At 38.6% G+C, this 13,219-nt stretch overlaps 1 protein-coding gene across 1 annotated transcript in view; it reads right to left on the reverse strand.

Moving 5' to 3' along the window:
- MCEE (methylmalonyl-CoA epimerase) overlaps nt 1–13,219 on the reverse strand; it is a gene marked incomplete at its 3' end in the record, with an annotated part of 72,645 nt that overhangs the window by 45,922 nt on the left and 13,504 nt on the right. The window contains exon 3 of the mRNA XM_080809660.1: nt 5–106. Within this exon, the coding sequence (XP_080665786.1) occupies nt 5–106 (102 nt within the window). The remainder of the gene's footprint in view (nt 1–4; nt 107–13,219) is intronic.

Raw genomic sequence — 13,219 nt, forward strand, 5'->3', positions numbered from 1 at the left:
GGAGAAAAATCACTGGCTTTCCATGTGCTCCTATTTTGGCCTCTTCACTTAGACTACGAATCTTCTTCTCTTTCAAATCCATCACAGCTGCATTTATGTCATCCACCTGGAGAAAAGGAAATAAATTAAAGCAGGTTTGAGATCACAAAAATACCGAACGACAGGATCTTAAGACTTAGAAGAAACTTGACAAGCTCATGAGGTCTGCCTTCGGGCAGAATCATTCTTAAACCATCACAAAAATAAGCTTACTGCTTCCAGAGAGGGAAAAGAAGTCGGCAAATTCTCATAGGTGAGCAACCACAGTGCTTAAGAATTTTCACCATTAGTAAACATTACTCCTTATAACCTAAAAAATGTATGTCACACTTGATACTGTCTCTTAGAGGTACCATTGGTGATACCGCACATATTCTTTTTCTTAAGAGCTCTGAGTTCCTAATTTATAATAATTTATAATAGAGAGATGAGCCTATATAAATGGGCAAGAGATTAAAATGAGAAACCAGATAAGATCTTAGCAGGAGGTGCCTGGGTGGCTCAGTGGGTTAAGCCTCTGCCATCGGCTCAGGTCATGATCTCAGGGTCCTGGGATCGAGCCCCGCATCGGGCTCTCTGCTCAGCGGGGAGCCTGCTTGCCCACCTTATCTCTCTGCCTGCCTCTCTGCCTACTTGTGATCTCTGTCAAATAAATAAATAAAATCTTTAAAAAGAAAAAAAAGATCCTAGCAGTATATGACACAGGTTATAGTAGGTACTCAAAAGAAAGGAGTGCTTCTCTGGATCCCCAAACCTCCCACCTGCCATACCACCTTTAAGATTAAAATTTCATATTTTCATGTAAATTACTAAGAAATTGCCACCAAAATTTTTTCCCATTCTAAAAAATCCAAACATTTATAATTTTATAACTCTTCTAAATCATTTCTATTTTCTTCATATCATTGGCAGTCTTGGAAAGGAGCAAATGTGTTTCTATATTTACTTGATGAAAGAATGATGCTCCTCTATCTTGGAAAGTCATCCTTCTTAGACTGAGAACCCAGTAAATGGATAGGAAGGTATATGAAATTCTCTAATCCTAGGGAGTCATAAATCATTCTGGAGTTTAATAATCTAATGGCATTATAAACATAAAAAAAGCACAGAGAATATAACATCCATGTACCCAACATATAGATTTAACAAATGTTCATATTTATAGAATCTGGTTTTCAGTGAGCCAAGAATTATATACTAAATTCTAAAACTTGACAAACAACTGACAAGGAGGACACTAGATTACTATAAGTAAATGATTTCTTCAAATAGTATACATTCTATTATTTGTACATTCCTGACAATGTTTCATTTTAAACTTGATAGCTATATCAAAGTCAGGCCCAGACCATAATCATGGTTACTTCATGTATCTTGAAATAATTGGTCTACTCTCATCTTTTTCAGAACAGTGGAATTCTTCCTGATGGCTTATCTTTCCATATGTGGATATAATGAATTTCATTTAATTGAATGTAACTTCTCTTTCCATTTTCCCAAAGTTAGTCTGAATTAGTCTTTTCATTTTAAAGTAATTAAAAAATTATGCAGTACATGAAAATTTAAACATACAGATAAAGCTGAGTACCCTTTTACTAGCACCACTTTTACTTTTCTCCACAGAGAACTACTACCCTCAGCTCAGCACATGTTCCTCCAAATCCTGAAATAAACTTATAAAAATTTACATATATGTGCACTAGTAAAGAATTTGGCTTTGTCTTAAGAGAGGTCTTGCTTCAATGTCTGGGAGATAACCCATGTAACCTGAGAGGAGTGTCTTTGTTTAGGGTAGAGGCTGACCAGATTGATTCCTAAAGTAGAGCTGGCCATACCCAAGTCTTAGGGCAGGGGCTGGCCAGGCTAGAAACCATGCAATTTAAGGTAGGAGCTATGGGTCACATATCAGCAGATCTGGAGACAGTTTAACCATGTGTTCAAAATTTAAAGTGAAATATGCCAAATAAATAAGAACAGATACAACCTAAAAATAAAATGAACAATCCGCCAAGATGACAAAACAATCTTGACTCTGTACGTACCTAACAGAAAAATAAAAAGCAAACCAAACATGCATAGCTCTCAGTATCTCATACATCAAGCAGACAAAAGATTAAGGATAAAAACAAACTGTAACAGTTCTTTGACCACTCTGGATTTAAGTGCCTTATCAGATATGTGATTTGCAAATATTCTCCCCTATTCTGTGTGCTGTCTTTATGCAAAACCTTCTAATTTTGATGAAGCCCAGTGTTATTACATGTGCTTTTGGTGTTAAATCTAAGAAACCATTGACCAATTCAAGGTCATGAAAACTTATTCCTGTTTCTTCCCCAAGAGTTTTATAGCTTTAGCTCTTACATTTAGGTCTCTGACCCATTCTAATTTTTATATTTGGTGGAATACAACTTTGAGGGTTTTGTGAAATGCTGTCTTGACCCAGTTCTGAGGCTCTGGCTAAAGGCTGGTCAGTTCTTCTCCAGCAACTAATAAAGTCCGCATCTCAACCATTTCCCGTATCAGCCTCACGTTCTGGAGCCATTATGTACCCACTCTAATTGCCCCAGAGATAGATACCAGACAACCAGGTACAGTCGATATGTCCCAGAGACCACAGAATTATTCAAATTAGCCAATCTAAAGGGAGCCTATGAAAACTAACTAACCCTACCCCATTTGCCCCACTAAGCTGCCCCCTACAGCTCCAATTTGCTGTTACTTTGTCCCCAGGTGCGATCTCATGTGGCCTACACAGTAGCTTTCTCTCATCTGGAGTTCTAAGGAACAAAGAGTTTTGTTTTGCATCTACCCACGTGTCACTGTATTGTGTCCCACAGTTAAAAGAATCTTTAAGTCTTATAAAACTTATGGTGTGAGGCAAGTGTCCCAATACATTCTTTTTTTTTTTTTTTTAAGATTTTATTTATTTGACAGAGAGAGACAGCCAGAGAGGGAACACAAGCAGGAGGAGTGGAAAGGGAGAAACAGGCTCCCTGCTGAGCAGAGAGCCCTATGTGGGGTTCGATCCCAGGACTCTGGGATCATGACCAGAGCTGAAGGCAGATGCTTAATGACTGAGCCACCCAGGTGCTCCCCCAATACATTCTTTTGCATGTATCCAGCTGTCCCAAAGCCATCTGTTGAAAAGACTAGTCTTTCCCCATTGGATGGTCTTGTTACTTTTGTTGAAAACTTACTGTATATATGAGGATTTATGTCTGACTCTTAGCTATATTCTACTGATTTCTATGTCTATCCTTATGCTAGTACCATGCCATTTTGATTACTGTAGCATTGTATAAAGTTTTGAAATCAGGAAGTGTAAATCCTCCAACTTTGCTATTCTCTTTCAAGATTGCTTTGGCTATTTGGGATCCCTTGCATTTCTATATGAATTTTAGGATTATTTGTCCATTTCTGCAAAGATGCCAGCTAGACAGGATCGGATAGGGATTGGATTAAGTTATAGATCAAGTTAGGGAATATTGCCATTTTTAACAATAGTCAGTCCTATGATACATGATACTTTCATTTTTGAAGGATATTTTCATCAATTGCAAAATTCTAGAATGACTGTTTTGTTTTAAACTTTTTCTAAGAGCAGTTTTAGGTTCACAGCAAAATTGACCAAAGGTACAAAGATTTCATACATATAACCCCTGCCCCCACAAGTGCATATCTTCTGTCATTATCAACATACCTCATCAAAGTGTGGTATTTGTTACAACTGATGAACCTATACTGACAGCATTATCACCCAAAGTGAAGTTCACCTTAGGGTCATTTTCGTGTTATACATTCTATGGGTTTGGACAAATGTATGACATGTACCCATCATTATGGTATCATACAAGGTGTTTTCACTGCCCTAAAAATCCTCTGTGCTCTGCTTAGTCATCCTTCCCCCACCGCCAACCCTTGGTAACCACTGATGTTTTTACTGTCTCCATAGTTTTGCCTTTTCCGGAATGTTATATAGTTAAATCAGACAGTAGATAGCCTTTGCAGATTGGTTTCTTTCACTATAATATATATTTAAGATTCCTCCACATATTTTCATAGCTTGATAGCTTATTTCTTTTCAGTGTTGAAAATAACTCAGTGTTTGGATATAACAGTTTATTTACTCACTTACTGAAGGATCAGAGCAGACTTTAGTCTAGGACTGATTTTCTTCATGGGTAAGGCAAAGTCCTTTTCAATACTCTACCATATGTCCCATAAATCACAAGGACTTCCACTATGGTGGGTAAGAACACAAACTACTCCAGTTGGTATATGGACTGTCCCCTCTGATACTTCCAGAGTTCTATTCCCAACCTCAGGTAGCTTCCTCATGTGAATGCACGGCTCAATTTTCAGATGAAGACCTGAGAGGTACTGTAGATCTCTGGAAAACTCTCTTTAGGCATCTCTCTTTCCCATACCTTATACTGCAAACTCAATCACCCTGGCTTCCCCAGACCCCCCACTTCTATCCCCTCAACTCAGGGAGACTGCTAACCTTCACTTGGATTCCCCCTTCCTGCACTGCAGCCTAGAAACTTTCTCCAGCCAGTAAGCTGGGAAATTGCACGGCTCCTTTTGTTTCCCTTCTTTCAGGAATGTGTTGTGCTGTCTGATGTTCAATGTCAGAAAATCGTTTCATATATTTTGTTTAGATTTTTCGTTTGTTTGAGGCAAGGGGATAAATCTGGCCTCTCTTATATTATCTCAGCTAACTTAGAATTCTACATTGGCAGTGTTTTTTGTCAGTATCTTAAAAAAAATGTCATTATATATTAGTTCACAATTTCTGTTGTCTTTTTTTTTTTTTTTCTGATTGCTTTTAAGATTTTCTCTTCATCTTTGGTTTTCAGCAGGACAGTGGTGTGCTCAGGTACGGTTTTATTTGAATTTGCCCTACGTGGGATTTCTGAGCTTCCCGAATCTGCAGGTGGATGTCTTACCTCAGATTGTTAATGTCCTTAGACGATTTCTTCAATTATTGCTTCTGCTCTATTTTCTTTCTTCTCTTTTTCTGGGATTCCACATATATGGATAAAACCTTTGACCATGTTCTACATTGCTCTTATGGTCTGTTCTGTTTTTTTTTCCCCCCCTCCTCCATATTTCTTTCTCTTGATTTTGGACTCTGGGCTCTAGAACTATAACAAGATAAATTTCTGCTGTTTTAAGCTACCAGGTTTGTGGTCATTTATTATGGAGTCCCTAGGAAACAAATACAACCGCTGTATATCCCTACTGAAATTGCACAATTAAATAAACGGATGGCAGATAGTGGGAGCCAAGTTTCTCAGTTGAAATGGGCAGTTATGAATAAGTAAAGAAGGATCCAGTGGTTCCCATGGTAATGGGTTACAGTTAGAGATACCAGTATGAACTCATGAGTTCATGAATATGATATATATACATTGTAAAAGTTCTATCTGGCTATCTAAAGAAATCTCCATCCATCCATCCGTCCACCCATCCATCCAGTATATACACATATATGTCCTTGCTCTGTTAGCTCAAAAGGCCAAGAAACAGTGACATTCCAGTAGCAACAACAGAGCCCAGATCTTGGTTTCTAATACTTTTCTCTACTAAAATGAACCAGTACTCCTTGGAGAAATGTCTGGTTTTAGGCTAGGGCAGGGAATATAAATGGTAAATCTGGAGGACCTTGCAGTGCCAGAAACTAAGGAAGTGTGGGAGGAAAACAAACAAAAAGATGAGGTACATCAGAGACACAAGAATCAACCCAAAGTGCCCTTTTGCCAAAGCTGGAACAATTTGAGCAACAAAATAAAGTAGTATTGGATTATAGCCCAAAGTATAAATACCTATAAATCCTCACCAACATAAATAAATGTCCAATAAATAAGCAAATTATTGAATAATGAATAATTAAATAAATAAATGGGGAAGAATGGAACAATCTTCCATTCAGGAAACTTCCAAATAGTTAATGGAATTATAAAAGAGACGGAGCATAACTCTCCACCGCCTCAGTGTTGGCCTCACACAGTGACTTCCTTCCCAAGATTATATTACGGAGAAAGGGGAAAAGAGTGTAACTTTACAGTGGAGAAACATGATGACATTCTCTCAGGTATGGAATAAAGGTCAATATCAATAGTAATAAGTCATGTTGATGACATCCTTGATGTGATATGTACCTCTGTGGTCTTCCTCCCCAAAATCAATAACCCTAGTCTATCTAATCATGAGAAAAATCTCAGTTGAGGGACTTTCTACAAAATAACTAGCTGACTGGTAATCCTCAAAAATATCAAGGTCATCAAAAACAAGGAAACTCTGAAAAAGTGTCACAGGCAAGAGGAGCTTAAGGAGACATGATAACTAAATGTAATGTGGTTATTCTAGATGGGATCCTAGAACAGAAAAAGGACACGGGGTAAAAACTAAGAAAGTCTAAATACAGATTTTAGGTAATGATAATATATCGATTTGGTTCATTAATCTTGACAAATGCACTATACTAGTAAGAGGTTAATAATTTTTTTTTAAAAGGGCCTAAAGAGATTAACAACCATTTGTAATAAGTGGACCTTGTCTGAGTCCTGATTAGAACAAGTCTATATAGAGACATTTGTGAATCAATCTAACATATCTAACATATAATCAATATATATATAATATATATATAGATATATATATAAAATATATATATTGATATATATATATAATATATATATATATCAATCTAACATATCTCATGGACTGTGTTTATCATGGTGACAAAAGATTTATTTTTAAATTTGATCAATATGATAATATCATCATGGTTAATTTCTTAGAGACACAAACTACATAAAGGTAAAATTACATGTTGTGAATGATTTTTTTTTAACATTTTATTTATTTATTTGACAGAGAGAGAGAAATCACAAGTAGGCAGAGAGGCAGGCAGAGAAAGAGGGGGAAGCAGGCTCCCCGCCAGAGCAGAGAGCCTGATGTGGGGCTCGATCCCAGGACTCTGAGATCATGACCTGAGCCGAAGGCAGAGGCTTTAACCCACTGAGCCACCCAGGCGCCCCTGTTGTGAATGATTTTTAAATAGTTTAAGAAAAAAAAAATAAAGCAAATGTGCCAAGATCTTGAAAATTGTTGAATCTGCGTGATGGGAATATGGGAGTTCATTACATTATATTTTTATACTTCTTCTACATTATTTTTTTCTACTTTCATTACATTTGAAAAAATTCATAACAGAATTATGACTTTTTTTCCAAGCGTCCTTTTGGTAACTTCCATGCTAAATATGATCATGGATATTCTCATTATAGAACATTCTACCCAAGTATAAGTATCTACAAATACGATGTTGCATCTCCATTTTTAGTATACTGCCTCTTCAATATCCCTTAATTCAAGAAATACTTCTGAGATTTAATAAATTAGATTTATATTTTGAAAAAATGCCTACACTAATAGAGACACTTACCAGAGCACTGTGGGTTGACTCCTGTGTCTCTGATGCCTACATTAACATTGCACGACCAACTATTTCTATTTCTGTTACTATTTCTATTACTGATTTTGATTTTAAAGATCTTGTGCCATATTCATCCTTCTGTAAGAGTGTTGCTATAAAATCTACAATTCTTCAGAAACACCCCTAATATTTTGCTTGGGACTAATAAAAATAATGAAATAAAACTGTCTTAATTTTCTGAATTGAAAGTAGGTGCATTATGTACTTTAAGGTTATGAGAAATGCAAAGCAATCTGACTTGGGAAATTAAGTCTTTCCCCCTAAGGATAAAAAATAACACGGTTAATAATAACCCATCTACAAATTTTTGCTTTTATAGTCCTTTGTACAATTACAGTTATGCATCTTATAGCTCTATATGACCTTGAATGCCATTAAGTGAAAACCTTGGCTATTTATCTCTTCTTCTTATCAGCTTTTTTTTTTTTTTTTGAGTAGTAGTGGTTTTAAGGTTGTACCTTGTGTCTGAAAATTTATTTTGATTTCTCCTGTCATTTTTATTTTATTTTTTATTTTTATTTTTTAAAGATTTCATATATTTATTTGACAGACAGATCACAAGTAGGCAGAGAGGCAGGCAGAGAGAGGAGGAAGCAGGCTCCCTGCTGAGCAGAGAGCCCTATGCGGGGCCTGATCCCAGGACCCCAAGATCATGACCTGAGCCAAAGGCAGAGGCTCTAACCCACTGAGCCACCCAGGCGCCCCCTCCTGTCATTTTTAAATTAAGAGTGCTAGTACTCCAAATAAAAGATGTTTGGACTGTCACAATCAGAATTCAGAATCTTGGTAAATCTTGTGCTCTCTTCGATCCTGAACTGCCTCATCTAAAAAATGTCAATACTTGTTTGAAGGCAAGGAGTTGGACTAAGTAACATCTTTTAAGGTGTATAATTCTCTGTGACCAAATTTTATGAAGTAGGGTGCTACTTAAAAAATTTTTTTATTGAGATATAATTAACATACAACATATTAATTTCAGGTATACAATTACATTGATTCAATAATTCTACATTGAGTAATTTACAGAATAATGCACTTTCAATGGTGCATATTTTGACTACTTCCAAAAATATAGGCTTTTTATTTTATATAAAATTACAATGATCCTAAATGATATCAATAATGAATGAAATTTAATCCCCCAATTAACATAAATCCATGAAAGCTAAAATGGATAAAATATTTGTTTCAATTGTCTCCCCAGGCCAAACTAAAAACAGTAAATTATGCAAACCTAACAATGTTACTTTGCATGGGGCTCAAAGGGTTCCTGTGTATTCTTCAGAATTATGTCAGAAGGGCATAGTTCACCTCAACTTCTACATTTGTTTAATTGACAGGATTCTTTTATTCTAAGAGGATCTCTCCTTTTCCTTCTTACTTTTTCTTGGTAATAAATTTGCACTTTCTTTTACAAAATGATGTTAGCAGTAGTTGGAAGTTTAGATTTTTTTCCCCTTAATAACACAGAAAGTTTAAAACCTCATTAAACGTCCACTTTTTTTGTTTTGTTCTGTTTTCTGCAAATGTTATCTTTCTATGAAACTCTCACATCTGGGAACTAGTGACAGAGATCACTCACGGAGCTTAACTATCCCCTAGGGTTTATTATAAAGCCAAAAAGAGAATGGAACTTTTTTTTGAGAATGGAACTTTTTAAAAAGCAGACTTTTCTGCCTTTTTGGTTGGAGAACAGACAGTCCCCAGTATGCAAAAAATAAGTTGTCTTACTAGCCTTAGAGTTTTCCTTTCATAAGGAATATTTGCTCATTGGAAATAGATCTAGAAAAGAGATAAAACCATTAACAAAACAATAAGTCCTCTAGTATGGGACTACTCAGAAAATAAAACTGCTGCATTTTTTACACTTTTTGAAATCTTATTTTTATTTTTTTAGAAGATCTTATTTATTTGTTTGAGAGAGACAGAGAGCACAAACAGGAGTGGGATTGAGGGAGAGGGACAGACTCCCCACGGAGCAGGGAGCTGGATACAGGGCTGGATCCCAGGATCCTGGAATCGTGACCTGAGCTGAAGGCAGACACTTAACCAACTGAGCTGCCCAGGCGCCCCAGTCCTATTTTTTAAATAATATTTTTATCATGTGCTTTTCCCCATCAGCCTGGTGCAAGCAGGATTACCTCTAGATGAAATCTAATATCCTTTCTGTACTTGTAATGCCATTTCTCAGACTGGCAAACCTGACTCTCATTATCTTCACTATACTTATTTTATTAAACCCTCTAAGAAATCAGCCCTTTTCCCTGCTGCTGTCCTTCCCTCAGCAATGCACTCTTCACCACGTCCCCTTCCTCTCCCCTGGCTGCCCCTCCCAGCCATCTGCGCTCCCAATCACTACCTCACATCACCAGGCCCGTGTGGAGGTCTAACCCACTTGGGTTTGGGCACTCCCTGCATGACAGTCCTCCTCACCTTGCTTGGGTCCCAACCTCGTGCACAGAATTGTCCCAAGGTATACACATGCTTCTCACCCTGTTTGGACTCTGATTCCCTATACCTGCTTCCAGCACATGTGGATGTCTGCCTCACCCCGCTCAGGCCCTGGCTCCCCACATCAGGCCGCCTCATGTGAGAACATTCACCACCCCACCTGGCTTCAACTCCCCACACTGTGTCACCATCTTCCTCTGCACTGATACACTCCTCACAGGACTCAGGCCCTGACTCTCCATGCAGGGTACCCTCCTCCACCCCCACCCCCCCAATACCTCCCTCACTCTATTTAGGCTCTTACATTCCATGCTGCCCCCCTCCCATCCATATGGATGCCACCCTCAACAGGCTTGCACTGGGCTAGTCTTCCATGCTGATGCCCTTCTAATGCAGACATCTGAAGCTGGGCTGTCTCCCTGTAGATACACCTCCCTGCCCCCATCCTGCTCAGATACTGACACCCTGAGCTGGACCTCCTCGTGCCTGGGCATCTTACTCAGTCCCTGGCTTTCTCACGGCAGCCAGTGCCCACTTGCTGATGCTCTTCTTACCCCACTCTGGCCCCAACACCCTGCTCTGGGCTACTCTAGCCCTCCCCACAAACACTGACAACCATTTTGCTGTGCCCTACCCCAAGTCTTCAGCACTGACTGGTTCAGGAAGGGAAGGGAAAGAAGGGGGAAGGAGCCATAATTATTTTGACTATTCTTTATTTTTCCTCTTGTTTTGGAAACTATGCAGCAATACTGGGAAAAACAATAGATATACTAATCTTATCTTCAGTTTTATTTTGCCTTACACTTCTTCTTTGTTTTAACTTGCACTGTTATTTATGTTCATTATTCTGTACCTTCTAAACTGTATTTTGGTCAGTCACCACCAGTCTTCTGAGGAAAATGCAGGGCATGTGTGAATAAATGAAGCAAGCCCAACTCCAGGAAGCGAGGGCCTCTGTGTTCTGTTCAGCTACATATCCCCAGCACCGAAGGCAGTGAGGATCAGAGTGAAACTGAAAATACTTAACAATCAGCAATATAATGCAGACAAAGACACCAGCCAAATAAAAGAGAGGGGAACTTGTTAGGGATCAGAGTTCTGGAAGACCCTTGCAGAAAGTGCTAACCCTTTAGTTGATGAAGTGTGTGTACGTGCACGTGTACATGCATGAGGAGTGCAGGGGTCCCAGGGAAGGGTCCTGTTACTTGGGGTCTTTACTAGCCAGCATGGGAGCATTAAACATTTTGTTCAACCTCAATACAAATTTGTTGAATAAGAAAGGTTTTCACCATGACATACATTATTCTCTGGGCAAATTACTCAGTGAAAGCAGAGCTAGTTCTATCCGTATCAGGACCATCTCCTCAGGGAGAGGCCTGGAGAAGGCACCAAGTGCACCCTGGCAGCATCAGTAAAAGCTGTGCGAGAAAACAGCAGGCTACTTGGTCCATATGCAGGCAAGGGAAGGTGACTTTTAAACTTTCTCTAGTCTAGTAAAAGGCAAACCACACAAGTATAAGAGATTGGGAAAGAAAAAATGAAACCAAAAGCCAACTTTGACAGAAAACTGTTGATAAGTGGCTGGGAAACTAATTCACATATAAGAAAAAAGTTCATTTTGTCTAAAACCTCTCTTAAGCCAACTGAAAGCTATGATCATGCCCATAGCAGACACACTGCTAAACCAGAGGTTTTATATGAGGTCCCAGGGAAAAATATATAAAGTATCCTGGTGATAATTACAGAGAAGAAAGTCACTTCTCTGATGGGGTGGATTTAACATTTTAAAAGAAGGAAGGGCATTAAGAAATCAATGGCTAGGAGCCATAAAGTTATACAAGATTGTGAGCATCATCAGAAGACACATTTCTGATTCCTCCCCCTTCATTTTTCCCTTCTCCTAATGTCCTGCATACTCTTCCTTATGCTCCACAAACAAGTGAAACCATATGATAATTCACTTTCTCTGCTTGACTTACTTAGCATAATCTCCTCCAGTCCTATCCATGTTGATGCAAAAGACGGGTATTAAGGAAGGCACCGACTGCATGGAGCACTGGGTGTTATATGCAAACAATGATCATGGAACACTACATCAAAAACTAATGATGTACTGTATGGTGACTAACACAATTAAAAAAATAATTAATTTTTAAAAAGGCACATTTCTGAACGTTGCCTATCCCCAAACAGGGAAAGCCAAAGTCACTGCTTTTTACATATCACTGTGTATGTAATATTTATCATCTTCTACCTTATCGAGCACTGATCTCGAATTTCCTTATTTATACAAAAGCTAGATAGGTTACTTCCTCATGCATATGAGAATGCTGCTGGTTCCCACTTCTGGCTCTTTGGAAATAAAATCATTCTATAGCATTTAAAAGTTTCCCGCATTTTCCTATTGCTTAGAACACATTAGCACATTGATGGCTATACACTTGTAAAACTTGTCCATGGATTCTTTGCTGCTCATCCCATTAAGAGGCAGGGTCTATGTCCTCTTCCCTTGCAGCTGGCCTGCCTGAAAAGCTTGTGTATGACAAAGAGACTGCGGTGGGACTTCAGAGGCTAGGGCAAAAACAGCCATGTGGTCCTGCCTGGCTCTCTTGGGACACTCTGGGATAAGCCAACTGCCCAATAAGAAGTCCAACTATCCTTAGAACTACCATCAGCAACTGAAGCTGAACAGGTTACATACAGGGGCTCCTCCTGGAAAGCCTGGCCAAGCACCCAGCTGCTAGCTGAAAATCAGCTGCCACCTCAGGTGAGGCCTGTGGGATGCCCAGCCCAATAGAGCCTTCCCATGACTGTATCCCCAGCCAGCATTTGACCATATACACATGAGGGATCCCAAGTTAGAACTGGCTGGCAGAGCCCTCCCCCAAACTCCCAGCCCACAAAATCCTAAGCAAAATCAAATAGTTATCTCCTCTCTGCTCTATGAAAATTACTACTTATGCCCATTGAAGTCTTGACCCAAGTAAAAAAAAAAAAATCAAATAGCTGTTGTTTGCCACAACAACAACAGTATAGGATAATGCATATTGATGCTAACAGTAATTGTAATGACCAAGGAAGTATTTTCTGACTAATTCTATCATATTTCATAACTTTAGTAAAAAGCAATTTCAGACCCAAGTTATATTAGCCAGAATAGACCAAGTTCTACTGTGCTCTAATAATTTACCCTGAAGGGTCAACGGGAAGGCAAGTATGCCAGGT

This window comes from Martes martes (genome assembly GCF_963455335.1).
Source record: "Martes martes genome assembly, chromosome: 7".
NCBI classification, from domain to species: Eukaryota; Metazoa; Chordata; class Mammalia; order Carnivora; family Mustelidae; genus Martes; species Martes martes.